General features: G+C 62.4%; 2 protein-coding genes across 4 annotated transcripts in view; both read left to right on the top strand.

Annotated features, from left to right (window-relative positions):
- SLC39A3 (solute carrier family 39 member 3) overlaps positions 1–5,237 on the top strand; it is an 8,995-nt gene extending 3,758 nt beyond the window's left edge. For both annotated transcript variants that reach the window (XM_081830735.1, XM_081830784.1), the window contains exon 3: positions 1,459–5,237. In XM_081830735.1, coding sequence (XP_081686861.1) covers positions 1,459–2,193 — 735 coding nt within the window. In that variant the 3' untranslated portion in view covers positions 2,194–5,237. The remainder of the gene's footprint in view (positions 1–1,458) is intronic.
- A 4,040-nt stretch (positions 5,238–9,277) lies between these two features.
- On the top strand, positions 9,278–15,328 carry DIRAS1 (DIRAS family GTPase 1). 2 transcript variants are annotated; one of them, XM_081830598.1, is made up of 2 exons: positions 9,278–9,362; positions 12,093–15,328. In XM_081830598.1, exon 2 carries the CDS (start codon positions 12,160–12,162, stop codon positions 12,754–12,756), a length of 597 nt encoding a protein of 198 aa, XP_081686724.1. In that variant the 5' UTR covers positions 9,278–9,362; positions 12,093–12,159; the 3' UTR covers positions 12,757–15,328. The 2 variants fall into 2 exon arrangements, with proteins under 2 accessions (XP_081686724.1, XP_030878210.1); XM_031022350.2 differs by lacking the exon at positions 9,278–9,362 and adding an exon at positions 9,703–10,600.
- Positions 15,329–16,490: the final 1,162 nt, after the last annotated feature.

Below are 16,490 nucleotides of genomic sequence, written 5' to 3'. Positions count from 1 at the left end.
GCGTGTGTGCGTGCGCGCGCTCCCGGGCTGTCATGAAGGGGTGCTGTGAGCATAGTGTTGGGGCGCCTGGCTCAGGTAGAGCACTTGGGAATTACATGCACCCCAAGACCCAAAGCGTGAGCATCGACCAGCCGTGAGTCACTCAGGAGGAGGAGCGGTCCAGACAGCTGACGGCACGTTCTGCGGCCCCCAGGCTGGACAAGCTTGGTGTGTGCACACCACCTCAGGAGTACGGGCAAACCGAGCCCAGCTCTGAGGAGCCCACCCCCCACCTTGCCGGGCAGCATCCGGCCCTGGGCTGTCCCGAGCGGCAGCCCCTCGCCTTGCCTGTCTAGTCGAATTTCAGTGAAGTAAATGAAACACGAGTCAACATGCCAGTCCTTGGCCACGCCGGCCATGTTTAAGGTCCTCATGGGCCACGTGTGGCCGGTGGCTTCCGTATCAGACAGATAGAAAGCATTTCCGTCACCAGAAAGCGCTACTGGGTGGCGCTGGCTGGCAGGATCCCCTTGGCGGCGGGTGGGGGGTGTGGATGTGCAGAGTCTCACGCATTACCAGCATATTCACCCAGGAAGACCTTTGGAAACAGCCCCACCCGGCGGCCTATGGAAGCAGACCCCACACAGGCCTTCAGGGCGGCAGAGGCTGGTCCATGGCACAGTGAGGGAGAGTCTGTCCCGTGCCATTTCCCTGCTTCTGGAGAGTCCTTGGTGTTCCTTGACTTGTAGGTACATCACCACGGTCTCTGCCTCCGTGGTCACCTGCCCGTCTCCCTGTGTGTCTCTCTGTGTCCCCTCCTTTTGTGTCTCCTAAGGACACCGTTACTGGATTAAGATCCCACCCTAAGTCAGGATGATCTGTTTCGTATCCAGATCCTTATCTTATGTAGGATTTCCCCAGGGCTGGGGAAATAGCAAAACACCTCAGACGTTTGCTGTCTGTCCTTGTGGAGGCCAGGGGTCCAGGAGAAAGGGGCTGGCAGGCCTGGGTCCCTCTGAGGCCTCTCTCCTTGCCACCTCTTCACATGGTGGTTCCTGTAAGGACTCCAGTCCTGGTGGGGCAGGGCCCACCCTAACAGCCTCATTTTAACTGAATCACCTCTCTGAAGACCCTTACTCTAAGGAGGGTTAGTTTTGAAATTCTGGATGTTCAGAGACTTGAATATATGAATTTTTGGTGGGGGACACAATTCAGCCCATCACACGTTCATTATATCTGCAAAGACCTTTCTTCCGAATAAGGTCACATTCTGAGGTTCCAAGTGGACATATCTTTAGGGACCACAGTTCAGCCCACTACAGCATAATTAATATTTGGCTGATTTAGTGGATATAATGTGCTTTGCTAATTGAACAGTGATATCTCCCCCAAACCCTGTTGTGTTGGTGGCAGGAGTCCAGGCCGCCCGCTCTGAACCCCTCTCCCTCCTTCTCCTCTCTTGCACATCTTCTGCTCCAGCTCCAGAAAGTTCTGAGTCTCGGGCACATCAGCACCGACTACCCACTGGCCGAGACCATCATGATGCTGGGCTTCTTCATGACTGTCTTCCTGGAGCAGCTCATCTTGACCTTCCGCAAGGAGAAGCCATCGTTCATCGACCTGGAGACCTTCAACGCTGGCTCGGACGCCGGCAGTGACTCGGAGTATGAGAGCCCCTTCATGGGGGGTGCACGGGGCCACACGCTCTATGCGGAGCCCCACCCCCACGCACACGGGCTGAGTGTCCAAGAGCTGTCGCACTCCGGCCCGCTGCGGCTCCTCAGCCTGGTATTTGCCCTGTCGGCGCACTCCATCTTCGAGGGCCTGGCCCTGGGCCTGCAGGAGGACGGAGAGAAGGTAGTGAGCCTGTTCGTGGGGGTGGCCATCCACGAGACGCTGGTGGCCGTGGCCCTGGGCATCAGCATGGCCAGGAGCGCCATGGCCCTGAGGGACGCGGCCAAGCTGGCCGTCACTGTCAGTGCCATGATCCCCCTGGGCATCAGCATCGGCCTGGGCATCGAGAGTGCCCAGGGGGTGCCCAGCAGCGTGGCCTCGGTGCTGCTGCAGGGCCTGGCAGGCGGCACGTTCCTCTTTGTCACCTTCTTCGAGATCTTAGCGAAGGAGCTGGAGGAGAAGAGCGACCGTCTGCTCAAAGTCCTCTTTCTGGTGCTGGGTTATGCCGTCCTGGCCGGCATGGTCTTCCTCAAGTGGTGAACCTGCCCATCGCCCGCCCACCGGATACAGGTGGTCCCCCCGCTCCCAGGCGGGGCAGCTCAGGCCCCGGGCTGCCACCTGTGCACAGAGGGGCCGCGCCCCAGATCCAACACCCTGAGCCTGGGGCACAGCGACTACTTTTAAAAATACTTCTCTTAAAATTGTTTACCAAAGCTGTGTGGCCATGTCATCCTCTGGCATTGGGATCTGATGACTCACGCAGGAGGCGGGGCCGGGCAGCCGCAGGGGGTTGGCCTGGAACCCTCCACCCCCACACTCCCGCCTGGGGACAGGACAGGACCGTGGCTTCTCCGAGCCACCGAGCCCATCTGGAGGCCTGAGACTTCTGTCCTCTGCTCCCAGCTGGCTCTGTCGCATGGAGCGTCCATCCGGCGGTCACACAGGGAAGCCCTGACTCGGGCCACCTGAGGCCTTGAGGGGGATGGGCGGGGCGCCGGGACCTCAGCGCTTCCCTCTTCTTCTCTGCCTTCTGTGTGCCCCCCCCACCCCCCCGCTGCCATACACTCGGTGGACCCGAGAGATGCAGAGATGCGCAGGCAGGGCTAGGGGCCGGCTGGGCCGTTGGTTCTCAGTCCCCGGGGCCGTGGGGCAGGGGACACACACCTGAATCAGCCCCCGCAGATGCAGATGAAGCCCGAAGCTGCCTCAGGGTGCGTGTGGGGCTGGCACCAACCCTGGGCACCGGCTCCCTGGCAACCTTCTGTTCAACTCGCCCGTTGTCTCAGCAACCCCGATGCGGGCCTCCGGGGATAGGAGCCTGGGCCGAAAGCCTTGCCTGGGGGATTTTGCCATCAGAGGTGCTCCGGGGGAGTGCGGGCCGGTGGCCTGGGCTGGGCTCGGCTCTCGCAGCCTCAGCAAGAGGGCCCAGGTGCGTGCCTTCCCAGCACCCTGATCCCCTTCCTCTGCCTCACTCCTGGCCTGCAGGGCCTCCCGAGCATGGGCCCCTTCTGCCCCGGGGCCACGTGGGCGCCCCGGGGGCTGGCCTGCTGCCACCACTCAGCCCCTCCCAGCACAGGGTGACCACCTTTGCCACCGCCCCGGCCTCCTTCAGTTTTGTTACAAGAGGCAGGGGGATCGGGGATGTGTGTCCGAGAGCCTCAGCCTCTGCTCTGCCTGCCCCTGCCCTGTTGCTGCAGGACGGTCAGGCCTGATGCTAGAAACTTCTGTCGGACTTGTCCTGGGGACCCATCTCCAAACCCCACGTGGCCTCACCCTGCCCTGTGCTGGGAAAGTGGCCCCCAGGGTGTGGGGACATCATCCTTTCCATTGTGTCCTGTGCTGTCAGCCTCGGCCTGCCCCCCACTTCACTCCACCCAGGAACTGGAAGTTTCCACCCACTTGGCCTTTTCCCTGAGTGGGCGGGTCATTGTGGAGCCACCAGGTTCTGTAGCCTCCCTTCATCTGGGCCGGGGTCATCTCTGCTCCAGGGACCCCAGCTCCATACGCCCTGTCGCTGCCAAAAGCGCACATGCCACAGGGTCCCTACCCTCCTACCAGCCATCAGCTGACCACCCCCCTGCCCCCACTGATGTCTCCAAGGCCATGTCCCCCTCACTCTGAGCATACTTCCTGACCAGTGGGCCCAGGAAGGGCACCACCACACCAGCAAGGAGCCTCGGGTCATGGAAAGGCCCACGGGCCCCTCTGCTGGCCCCTCAGTCAGACGTCACCACTCCCCGAGTCCCCAGCGTCCTCAGATTCTCTCCATCTGCTGGGTTGTGGCCACTCCCGGCTGACCTACTCTCCCTAGGGTCCCACCAGCCCCAGCAAGCTGCTTCCAGGCCCCCTGAGGACGCTGGGATCCCAAGAGGTTTGAGGGGGCTGTGTTGTAGACGAGGACACCTCTGGCCACCCCTTTTGTCTTCTGTGCCCAGTGGAGCAAGGGTCAGCCCTGGGACCTGCTTCCAGAAGCTGCCGTGGGGGTGACAGTGTCTTGGTCTTGGTCAGCTTTCCCCGCATCGGGTGAGGATTAGACCATCTCCACGCCGAGGTAGGAGGAGTGGCTGTTTTGCCCTCCGACAGAAGCCCGGAGAAGCGGCGATCACTCCTGAGGTTTCCTGGGCTCTGGTGGCCGAGTCTGGCCTAGACCAGGGTCTTCTGAGGCCTACCCGGGGCTCCATCCCCCACAAGCTCGGGCACCGGGGCACCGCCACCTGGTGACAGCAGCTTTCCTGTGGATACGACTGGATCAATCACCAGTTGGCCCTGGACCAGCCCCTGCACAAAACTGGGCATCAGCCACGGAAGGCCATCTGTGTGCACCTTTGTGATCCTAAGGAGATGTTGTGTGGCCTGCTGCTGCGGAGATCCCTGCCTTTTGGGGGTCTTCTCACTCCGTGGTTCTCAGTAGGGGGGGTCCCGCAGGGTGCACCAGGCGGTGTCCGAGGACGTCTGTGGTGGTCACACTGGGGTGTCACCGCTCTAATTCACAGGAAGTGACAGTGGGTTCCACGCAGAGGCCAGTTTGCTCTGAGATCCCATGTGCGTGTTGGAAAGAGAGGAGGGGGGCGGGCGCCTGCTGACGGGCGGGAGGCACGGCTGCCACAGCCTGGATGTGAGGCTGCCCAGACAGCACACGCTGCTGTCCGTCTGACAAAACCAAACCCTCCGCGCGGAACACCAAACACCAACTCTGTCCGTACGGCCGTGGCTGGGTCAAGGCCACCCCCAGCCACCTGCTCAGCCTAGGCTTCTCCCGGCCCCCAGCAGGAGGGGTCCCGGGTGGGCAGGAGGAGGTGGGGGTGCCCTCGGCTGGGGGCACCATTCTGAGCTCTGCCAGGAGGAGAGTTACCTCGGACGGGTCTCCCCTCATCAGCCAAGGCCAGGTTTTCCTCCACCAGGAGGTCCCTGGCCCGGGCCTCAGCCCTCCAAGGTCTGCTCCGCGTGGGGGCTCAGGGCACAGGCGAAGGCTGGATGGAGTCAACCACATTCCCCTCCTTGATCTGGAGACAAAGGGGGAAATTACGAGGCCTCGTGGATTGAATCAACCTTAATAACAGTGTGTCGGGGCTTTGTTGTCTGCTGTTTGTGTCTGGTGCAGAAGTTATTAGCGTCGGGCGGGGGGGGGCGGTGCGCCGCTTCCCCGCCTGTCTGCGTCTTTCCAGCCCCCAGAGGAAGGCAGGGGAGGGGACGGTGTCTCCCAGCCCCCGGTGGCATCAGACCTGCCAGGGAAAGAGGCACGCATCCCACCTGCCCCAGCCTGTGCCCACCCTTTGGGGCAAAGCCAGTGATGGGCCCATCCGACCTTCCCAGAACCTCCTGCGGGCGGGGGCATCGTTCCCTGAAGACGCTAGAGCTCTTCTCTGGGCCGCTGGGGTGCTAAAGCTGGATCGGGCTGAAGCAGGGAGAACCCACTGCGGGCCCCTGCCACCCCAAAGGCCTCTGTGGCTCCCACGGCAGGAGCAGCTGGTCTGGCTGGCTGCAGTGCTCGACGGAGGGCTGGGGCGACTGGCATGTGCCCAGCCCGGCCGGGCAGAAGCGGCTGGACAGGTGGGCGGTTCTGAGTCCCGGCTTCCCGGGTGCATGGGAGGCCTGGCCGAGGTACTGCATTTAGACCAAAGTAAACAGCCACCACAGTTGACAGGTCTCTCCGTCCAGGGACCAGCTGGGCCTCCCTGAGCACGTTCAGGCCCAGCCACTCCGGCTGACAAGCTCAGACAGGGTCTCCATCCCGGCACCATAGACATTTGGGGCTGTCTCGCCGCCCGCCGGGTGCAGGCTGCGAGCCGCATTCTGGCTGGGGGCGGGGCTGCAGGATCTGCATTGCCACCCAGCCCCCAGGTGCTGCTGATGCTGCTGGTCCGGGGACACGTTTGAGATCATTGCCCGACTCCGGGTCTGTCTCTCCCAGCCCTGCTGACACAGACTGTCCCGGGCACTGTGTGTGTGTGGGGGGGGGTGGTGAGCCGCATTTCTGGCCCCCGCCCACGTGATGCCAGGAGCACCCCAGCCGTGGCCACAAGTATCCCCCGAAAAATATCCCAGAGTCCCCCAAGGGTGAGGCCCACTGCCCTAGGATGCATGGCAGCTCGCCTAGTGAGGGGAGACAGATGACATATCAGCGTGAAATGCAGGATCAGCAATAAATTCCGTGAAGACAGAAAAAGCAAAGTGAAGGGAGAGAGATAAGGAAAATGCAAATGATTTTAGCAACGTGGTCAGGGAGGAAATCCCTGGGGGCCACACTGGAGTCCCAAGAAGATGGGGAAAGAGCTTTTCTGGTCGGCGGGGATGGAGGACAGACAGCCTGTGCAAAGGCCGTGAGTCTTTCTGCGAGTCATGGTCTTTTTTTTTCCTGATTGCTCACAGCCGCCCCGGCAGTCTGTAAAACATCACAGGGCTTTATCCTGCCCGTGGCGAAGACTCTGGGACCCCCTCTCCTCAAGAGGTAATGGTAACAGCAGCAGCACCCTGTATTTTGGGAGGAGCCCCGGGCTGCCTCCATTTGGCCCAGCAGGTGGCTTCGGCAAAGAGCCTGCGTCTTTCACTCAGGGCTGGGGTCCAGCTTTGCAGAGGCTGACTGGCAGAATTCAGGCTTGGGGATGCCAGCCCATTCATTTTCCAAGGCAAACTGGGTTTGGACAAATGATTTTCTTATTTTCGAATGTTGACGCCAAACTTAAAAACAAACAAAAAACCTTGGGGACCAAACTGCATCTGCTAGAGACCATGACACTCGGTCTCTGCTTTGCCCGCATAATTGCATTAATCCTGGCAGCACAGAGAGACAGCAGAGAATGCAACCCAGCCACCTCCCCCACTCCCCCACAGCACTGCCAGGAGTGGGGGGGGGGCAGATAGGGATAAGCAAGGCCAGTATGGGCCCCCCCGCCCCCGGTCCCAGAGCTTTGGGACAGGGAGAAGTCCCACGGACTGCCAGGCCAGGTGAGGAGTTGGGACTTTGCCGGTGGACAGTGGTCCCTTGCAGTGGAGACGACTATGCAGGACAGGGACAGCCAGCCAGGGATAGCAAGAAGGCTGGGTTGTGGCTTCAGAGCCCAATGGACCCGAGTTCCAGCCCCAGCCAGCTTCTTCCCAGCACACAGCCATGCTCACAAAGGCCAGGGCTCTTCCAGCCAGCCACAGGCAAGGGTCACTGCTATCCTAGTTTGGGGTGCTCCAGTGGGGGCTCGGGCCCCCGTGCCCTGGGGAGAGCGCAGAGGGGACTTGGGCCTGTCCTCCCCCCGGCTCACAAGGCCAAGAGCCTGGCCTGGGAGCTATAAATAGCAGCCGCAGAGTGGAGCTGCTGCCTGTGCCCACGCTCCTACGCATGAGTCAGCCTGGCCTGGGCAGGCGCCCGGAGGAGCCGGAGAGCTGGCCAGAGGCTGGAGGCCCAGCCCAAGTGCAGGCAGGTCACTCAGGAGACCAAGGCAGGCAGGCCGTCGGAATGGGAGGGAGTGGGGCTGTCGCCTCAGGGCACCTGTGTACCTAGCAGCCCCTCAAAGATGGACGTCATCTTGATCGCTCCCTGCAACCTGAAAGGTGAGACAACAGTGATCCTCATTCACAGATGGGGAAACTGAGGCTCAGAGGGGCACTTGGCTGGGACATGGCAACCCAGACCAGAAGTTACCTGACTGTCGATCAAGCTGTCTCCATCTCTGGTTGAGGGCACCCCAAGATGAGGGGCTGGGGCCAGACCATCCTCTGAGGCGCCCCCACGGGGCCAATGACAGGACAGGGCAGGAGGGACACGTGCCCAGGGAATAGTTGCAAGCAGCCTGCAGGGACCAGGAGGAGAGCTCAGGTGAGAAGCCGGATTTGGCAGCTGTCCCTGTCCTGCATAAGTCGTCTCCACTGCAAGGGACAACCGTCCACCGGCAAAGTCCCAACCCCTCACCTGGCCTGGCAGCCCATGGGACTTCTCCCTGCCCCAAAGCTTTGGCAGTGCCGGTGTTTCCAAGGGAGCAGGAAGCGTCCACCTCAGTCAGAGCCATAGAGATGGTGGGTCAATGAGAATCCAGACGCTGAGAGCCAGAGGGACCCATAGGCTCCAGCCGACCACCTGCTCACACACTCATGATGGGGAGCTCACCACCTCCCAAAGACTGTTCACCCTCCGATTGCTATGACCCCAGAAAGTCCCTTCTTGTGGGACCTTAGTGTCAGCCTCCCCATCAAGGGGCATCTTACTCCAACAGGCTTTGGGGAGCTGGGGCTGTCTTATGCCCACCCCTAATCCGGTTGGTGCATCCAACAGTCCAGTCTCTTCTGAGATGAGCCTCTGCCTCCCTCCAGTCCTTCAGGAGGGAGAGAGTGATGGTATCTTGTTGCCTTAAACATGGGCGCACAGACACTTTGAACGACCAGGCACTTCCCAAAGGCAAATATCTATTCTCAGAGACAACTCCTATTTGAGGAAGATAGATATTTTCCTAACCAAAACCACAAACCCAGTCCCCCAGCCCCTCAGCCCCCTTTGTTCACCCCCACCTTCAAACGGTCCCCCAGACTTACAACTGCTCTCCCCTTGGGTGGGTTGCCCTTGGGGGCACCAACCCAGACTTAGTGCTGTCTTCACTTCTCTCCTGGCACCCCTCTCCCACCCCTGCCAAGACAAAGCCCCTAGGATGGGGGAGTGGTCTCCAGGCACACTCCCATTGCCTGGGAGCCCCCTGGGGCCACCGCTGTGCTCTCATATATCTCTTCATCCATTGATCATGTCTTCATCCCAGCAAAGCCCCCACTCCAGTGCGGAACCCAGGCTGGCCCACGACCCCACCAACGCCTGGGCCCTGAGCTGCAGTTCCGCCAACAGGCCCTCCCCTTTGCTCCCCCGGTGACCGCGACGCTGCCCCGCTCTTGCCCAGCGCCCGGCTCCAGGGTGACCCTGGGGCGCGGGGCTCCCGAAGAGGCAGGCAGACGCCACCCCGTCGCGCCCCCCTCCCCCGCCCCCGGCCTGGCGACTCCCCGGGGCGCCGGGCAGGGGGTCGGGGCGGCGGTGACCTTGGCGGGGCGCGGGTCCCCGGGGAGGGGCGGAGCGCGGCGCCCGGCGGGCGGGGACAGGCGGGGACGGGCGCGGGCGCGGCGGCGGCGGCGGCGGCGGCGGCGGCTCGGGCGGGCGGCGGGCGCGCGGGGGGCGGCGGCGCCCGAGCGGACACGAGCCGGCCAGCAAGCAGCCGCGGCGGCGCCGCAGGACGAGCGCCCAGGTAGGCGGCCGGGGCGGGGGGCCGGGCCCTGCCGCACCCCACCCGCGAGGCCCGCGGGGCCCTCTCCCCGCGCGCCCCTCCTTTGTCCTAGCCCCACCCTCGCGGCCGCGGGGCTCGGCCCTCCTGCTCCCGGCGACCCCCCCCCGCCCGCGCCCGGACCCCCTCCCCAGTCCGTGGAGCCCCGGCCGCGCCGCCCTCGGCGCGCCCACCTTGGACAGCTCCCCCTGGGCGCCCTCCCGCCCCCGCGGTACTTGCCGCGCGCCCCTCCGCCAAGCCAGCCCCTCCCCCCAGGCCCGCCGCAGCCCCCTCGCTGGGTGGGTCGATCCTGCTCAGGCAGAGCCCCCTCCGTGAGGGGCCCCTCCACGAGGGTCCCTGGGCTCGTCTTCCCGCGGAGCACCCGCTCAGCCTCCTGCCCCTCAGGGCGAGCCAAGCCCCTCACCCAGGAGCCCCTCCCTTGGTCGGGCCCTTCCCCCACCACCGAGATCCTCCGCTGGCCAAGGGGAGCCCGTGGGCTGGTCCCCTGAGCGTGCCTCCCCTCCCTCGGGCCCCCCGTCATCCAACCCCTCATTAGTCAGGTAGTCCCTAGGTCAGACCCCTCCCCCATTCCGTTAAGCGGTGTTTGAGTGTGTGTGTGTGTTTGTGTGTGTCCGGGGCCTTCCCCTGGGTCCCAGGCCTGTTCTCCTGGCCCCCGGGAGTGTCAGGGAGGGCTACCTTCATAGGAGGAGGACCCTGGGCTGTGTAGCCAGCCAGGGCCCAATTCAAATCCTACTCCGCTCTGCCACCTTCCTGCTCTGTGACCTTGAGCCAGGGCCTCCCCGCTCTGAGCCTCGGTGTCCGCGACCCCCTACCCCCACCCCACCGGAGGTGAGGGTGGGATTCAAACAGCAGCAGGGAGGTGCCTGGCATGGACTTGGGGGTTAGTGAACGGGGGTTCCTACTCCAGGGACTCAGGCCCCAGCAGGGCCGCTCCTGGAGGACGTCCTGCTGCTGATGGACCTGGAGTCCTGCCAGGGGGTCTGCACCCAGAGCAGGGCAAGAGTGGTCTGGGTCCCCAACCAGCCATGGTGGTGCCTGGCTGCACACTCACGTGCCCCCCTCTCAGGGTGCCCACCCAGGGAAGGGCAGTGCCTGCAGAGCTGGGCACCCCTCGCCACCCCCCACCCCCAGCTTCCTCCCGATGCTGAGGACTGCCATGCATATCGCCAACATGCCTAGTGGTCTACGAGGAGTTAGTACTGGTAAGCACAAGTGTGCCTGGCACGGAAGTGGGGTGTGTGTCTGCTGTTACTTTGGCCGTCCTGCCTCTGGCCACCTGGTACTTTGGATCCTTCAGAACCCGCCTTCACAGCCCACTGCCAGCCAAGTGCTTTACACCCTGAGCCCTCGTGACTGAGAGTTATGATTGTCCATCTTTACCGAGGGTCCCCGGGCGCCAGGCTCCGGGTTTTATCCAGCTTCTCTAGTGCTTGTCCCAGCAACTTGTGGAGCAAGGCACTACGACAAAACCAAGGCTCAGGGACCCCGACCGACCTGCCCCGGGTCTCCCTGCCAGCTGCACACCACCGAGCCTTATACCCCACACACTCCCGAGGGAGGTAACTTGGTCCAGGCGCAACCCTGTGTCTCCTCCCTCCCACTGTGGACCTACCACCATAGAGACCGCTGGGACAAAGAAGGGCAACGGTGTCCTGCTTTCCCTAAGTCAGGACGCAGATGCTGGAGACAGGCCTTCTGCCGTCCCACCCCCAGCCCAGGGCGCCCCCCCCCCCCCACTGGCAGCATTTCAGGAATTGCTGTGCTGTGTGACCTTGGGAGGCCACTGGACCTCTCTGAGTACAGGTGCTGAGAGAGAGGCTAGGAGGACGCCCTTTAGGGAGATCTGTTCCTCCAGATACAGCAGACCTTGAACCAGAGGCCATGGCAGGCCAGACTCATCTGGGGGCAGAGTGCAGGAAGTGGGCACCTTTCTCATTGGGCCCAGTTTTCGTGTACCCACCTCTGACCTGGGATGCTCTCAGGAATCAGTGCCATGATTTGCAAATTGTGTCTCTTGGACCCTAGCATCAGGATCACACTTACGGGGTGAGAGAGGGGAGGAGCTGTGCGGTGCATGTTCCCAGGGCCGTGGCCTGGGGCCACCAGGTTTGTCCCTTCTGGGCCCAAGAGGACAGGCATGCCTAAGACGCCCCAGCACGTGGCCCCCGTGAGGTTCAAGGACCTCTGGGCTGAGGGGAGAACAGGGAGCCTGGGGTTGCTGGAGAGAGGCACCATCTCACAGAGGAGGAAACCGAGGCTCAGGGTGGCAATGCACAGCCTTGCCCAGGTCACAGAGCCAGGTCTGCTGGCTTCCAAGAGCCCATGGCCACACTGGGAAGAGAAGGAGAAGCCAGTGCAGCCTGGGGGTGCGGTGGGACATGCAGGTGAGGAAAAGAGTTAGTGCCCTGCACAATGGCATCTCTGCACCCCTCCCAGCCCAGAGTCCCCTGGGAACGAGCTTGGGTCCCAGACTCTGGCAGGGCGGGGAAGCAGGCAAAGGGGGCTGGCTCTCAGCCTGCATGCAAGTCAGAGCTGCCAAGTCAGCCAAGTCAACCAGAGGGCCTTCCCAGGATGCAGGAGAGATGCCTTCTCTTCTGAGAAGCTGCCCCCCGAACCATCGCCTCACCCCCCGGGGGCCCAGAGCTGTCCCCTCCTGCCTGCGGCCTTGTGTGCCTGACACTCCTCTCTGTACAGGGTCGGTCTGGGGTTCTAGCAGCTGGACGAGCCCTCCCGGCCCTGACCGCCAGCCACCGTGTGGAAGATGCCTGAGCAGAGCAACGACTACCGAGTGGTGGTGTTCGGGGCGGGTGGCGTGGGCAAGAGCTCGCTTGTGCTGCGCTTCGTGAAGGGCACGTTCCGGGACACCTACATCCCCACCATCGAGGACACCTACCGGCAGGTGATCAGCTGCGACAAGAGCGTGTGCACGCTGCAGATCACCGACACCACGGGCAGCCACCAGTTTCCGGCCATGCAGCGGCTGTCCATCTCCAAGGGCCACGCCTTCATCCTGGTCTACTCCATCACCAGCAAGCAGTCGCTGGAGGAGCTGGGGCCCATCTACCAGCTCATCGTGCAGATCAAGGGCAGCGTCGAGGACATCCCCGTCATGCTGGTGGGCAACAAGTGTGACGAGACGCAGCGGGAGGTGGACACCCGCGAGGCCCAGGCCGTGGCCCAGGAGTGGAAGTGCGCCTTCATGGAGACGTCGGCCAAGATGAACTACAACGTCAAGGAGCTTTTCCAGGAGCTGCTCACGCTGGAGACACGCCGGAACATGAGCCTGAACATCGACGGCAAGCGCTCCAGCAAACAGAAGAGGACAGACCGCGTCAAGGGCAAATGCATCCTCATGTGAGCCCAGAATGCCCGCCACCAGCCGGCCCATGCCTCTCCCAACTCCCCTCCTCCTCCAGTCCTCCCCTCCTGGCCCTCCAATCCTCCCTGCCCTCCTCCCCATCTTCTTCTCTCTCCCTCTCATCTCTTCCACTTCTCTTCCTTCACCCAGCGCCTCTGCGGGGGAGACCGAGGCCCCGGTGAGCCCGCGGCAGGTCTGGGGCTCCAACCTGGCTCTGCCGCATGGCTCTGCCTCCCCGCCCCCGCCCCCCCAGGCCTGTCTGCACCCCCCAAAGCCACGTGCTGGAGGTGGCCCCCTGGATCCGCACATGAGAAATTGGGGAAGCTGCCTGTCCCCGCTGGGACCGCGGACGCCGGGTCTTCCCTGTCTCTGCCCGCCTCTGTCTCTTTCCCTTGGGTGCCCCCAGCCAGACCTGCGCGTCTCCCCCATCAGATCACTGTGACCTTGCTGGGGAGGGGGAGTGGAAACGCACATGGACCTCAGAGTTTGTTTTCCCCTTTTTGGTGTTTAACACACGCTGCCCCTGCTCCATCCCTCATGACCTCTGGCCTGTGCCCCCACCCCAGGTCCCAGATCAGTCCTCACCCCTGTCCCCACAGCCTCGGTGGGGGGGGCTTGCGGGACGGGTCTCAGGCCACCAGGCAATAACCACAGAACCTGCAGCAGCACCCCGCCAGCCTGGAATCCCACTCCTCACCCCGCCTGGGGATGAGGCCCGGGGTGCAGGCAGGGGAGGCCTGGGACTGGCCCACGGCCACAGCACAACTCAAGGGGACCGTCTGGCATGAACATGGGGGGCCTTCCCAGACGCGGCCTGCACAGATTGGCACAGCCTGTCACCACCAAGCTTCAGGCAGGGGCACCTGGGGTGCTGGGGAGGGGGCTCCCGGGGCCCCATCCGGGGGCAGGCAGCTGGACCCAGCACCAGCCGGATCTGAGGGGAATCAAGGCAGAGATCTGCCCGGCCCACTGCCTCCCGCCAACTGTGCCCCAGAGAGGGGGGCTCTGCCCAGGAAGGTGTGTGTCCGTGAGGTTCTGAGTGCTTTCTGAGAGTGTCCAGATAACTCTGCACTCATGGGACCCTGCGGGGCTGTCTGACAAGCACGAAGGGGAGCTGTAGGCCTGGGGTGGGGAGGTGACCGCGGGATGGTGTATTTGTGCAGACGGCCTGTGTCTAAGCATGTGTTAGTGTGTGCACGCGCACGTGTGCGTGTGTGTGTCATTCGGATGGAAGTCTGTGTCACGGTCTCTGTGTCGTAACGGTGTTGGCGGTACGTGGGGGTGGGCAGGGTGGTTGTCGATAGGACTGGCTATTTGTGTCGACGGGAACCTCTGTACCAGCATGAGGGGTGACTGTAAGTGGTCGTGTTTTGGGGAGTGGGTGACGTGAGTTGTAGGACCACACCTGTGAACCTGTTTGTTCTGTCTGAGGAACGCTAAGCCCGTTTGACTTTGTAGTGAGGTGGCTCTCGGCTCAAACTCTGTATCGGCCCACGGTCGGCACCTGACAAATGACCACAAAGCAGCCACCGGAAGCTGGACGCGTTGGTCATCTCCGTCCCTGTGGGTCAGGAGCCCGGGCACGGCTTACCCGAGACTTCCACTCGGGATCCCTCGAGGCAGCGATCGCAGCGCGGGCTGGCTGCCGTCTCATCGGAAGGCCTGACCGGGGACCGACCGGCCCCCACACTCACGCGGCTGTCAGCGGCATTCGGTTTTCTGCAGCTGCAGGCCCGAGGGGCTCCGTTGCTCCCCGGACGGCAGCGAGCGGCACCAGGGGCTCCTTGCCCCGTGCGTGTCTCCCTGGGGCCGCTCGCAGCGTTGGGCGTCCTGGGTGTGACGGAGCTGCGTGTGCGTGCTTGCATGTCCGTATGTGCATCGGGACTGGCCTGTGTGTGTGCGGGCGCGTGGGAGCAAGGCCGTGTCGGGTCGTGTGACCACATGGGGACTGTTTGTAGGTTACGAGGGACTGTTTGTGTCCATCTTGGTAGCCGTGTGTTTGGTCCTGTCTGTGTTCGTGTGACCCCACAAACGTTTCCTGGGCACACTGTGTGGGGAGGGAGCGTGTGTGTGCAAGAGTGTGTCACCGCCTGGCACATGGACGGGCCCACGGAAACACCGATAGCATCCTGCCTGAGCACAGCTGAGCCCCTTCATCCTGTGGCGGGTCCAGGGCCCACCAGCCACTGGTGTTGCTCCCTTCCCCACCCCGGGAGCCATTTCCTGGGCCTTGCTGGGCAGGGGTCTGCAGCCCTTTCTCAGGGACACACCCTGATAGCACAATCTCCCTGGGGCCCCACCCACTTCCAGGCCTATCCCCACCCCAGGCCATGGTCCCCTGGGGGGGAAAGGGGTTCTGCAGCAGGAGGGGCCTGAGGCTGCCCCAGCTGCTGGCCCACCCTGCCTGGGCATCCCTGGTTCTGGGGACCATGCCAGGCCATGCTTGCTGTGATTTCACCCCTTCCCCTTCTCCCCCCGCATGTGGGTGCCCCCTGCCCCCCGTTGTGGGGTCTGTGTAGCATTTGCTCTAGAAATAGTCTTCCTGCAATAAAGAAGTGGATCCTGCATCCCCCATCGGTGCCCTTTCTTTGGGGTCAGGGAGGGCAGCCCACCACCTGCAAAAGATAAACATGAAGGATAGGGAGGTGAGGGTTTGGGGGTGAGGGATGGGGGTGAGGAGTGGGGAGAAGGTGAGGGATGGGGTGAGGGATGGGGAGGAGGTGAGGGATGGGGTGAGGGATGGGGAGGAGGTGAGGGATGGGATGAGGGATGGGGAGGAGGTGAGGGATGGATGTGGGGGATGGAGGAGGGGAGGAATGGGGTGAGGGATGGGGGTGAGGGATGGGGAGGAGGTGAGGGATGGGGGTGAGGGATGGGGAGGAGGTGACGGATGGATGTGGGGGATGGAGGAGGGGAGGGATGGGGGTGAGGGATGGAGGCGGGGGATAGGGAGGAGGTGAGGGATGGGGTGAGGGGTGGAGGAAGTGAGGGATGGGGAGAAAGAAAGGTGCTATGGGAAGAGGTTGAACGTTTGTGACAGACAGTTCAGCACTCCTCCAGGTGGCCCCCCCACAAGAGACTTCACGGGCTCTGCTGGAGCCCATACTTACTGCAGCCAGATGCGGGGAATAAGCAGGTGCTCTGACTCTCCTTTTACATGGGGTGGAACCCATAGGGCCTCAGCTTCCCTATCTGCTAAATGTTAGCTTGGGGCAGAGTTTGCAAACTTAAAAGCAGGGGTAGGAGGAGGGTGAGGAGAGTGAGGCACTCACCAGGAGCATAAAACTTAAGTGGGGGACACCAAATCTCAGCCATCAAGACACATATTTTAAAGCAATATTTAGTGCAAAGGAAACCATGGTGAAAAAAAATACCTACGTATGTATATATATATATTTAAAGATTTTATTTATTTATTTGAGAGAGAGAGAGAGAGATCACAGAAGGAATGGCAGAGGGAGAGGGAGAAGCAGACTCTCCACTGCGCAGGGAGCCCAGTGCGGAACCGGATCCAGGACCCCGGGATCATGACCTGAGCCAAAGGCAGACATTTAATTTACTGAGCCACCCAGGCGCCCCAAAATACCAGTATTTTAAATCGAGACAGGATCTGACAGGGCCTGGGAGAAGCGAGGGAGATGGTTGGCACAAGGGCAGCATCAGATCTTGTCTTTCTGTCACATTTTGGTATTTTGTTCATTCTGGATTATTTCTGCATTTCTTTTGCATTTTTT

The sequence above is a fragment of the Leptonychotes weddellii genome, chromosome 1, assembly GCF_054177405.1.
Source record: "Leptonychotes weddellii isolate Sample4059 chromosome 1, ASM5417740v2, whole genome shotgun sequence".
Classification (NCBI taxonomy): domain Eukaryota; kingdom Metazoa; phylum Chordata; class Mammalia; order Carnivora; family Phocidae; genus Leptonychotes; species Leptonychotes weddellii.
This window is presented reverse-complemented; position numbering and strand designations above follow the sequence as displayed.

Bases quoted from the DNA above. Each gene is read 5' to 3' on its own strand.
- DIRAS1 (XM_081830598.1), top strand. From the start codon at position 12,160: ATGCCTGAGCAGAGCAACGACTACCGAGTGGTGGTGTTCGGGGCGGGT.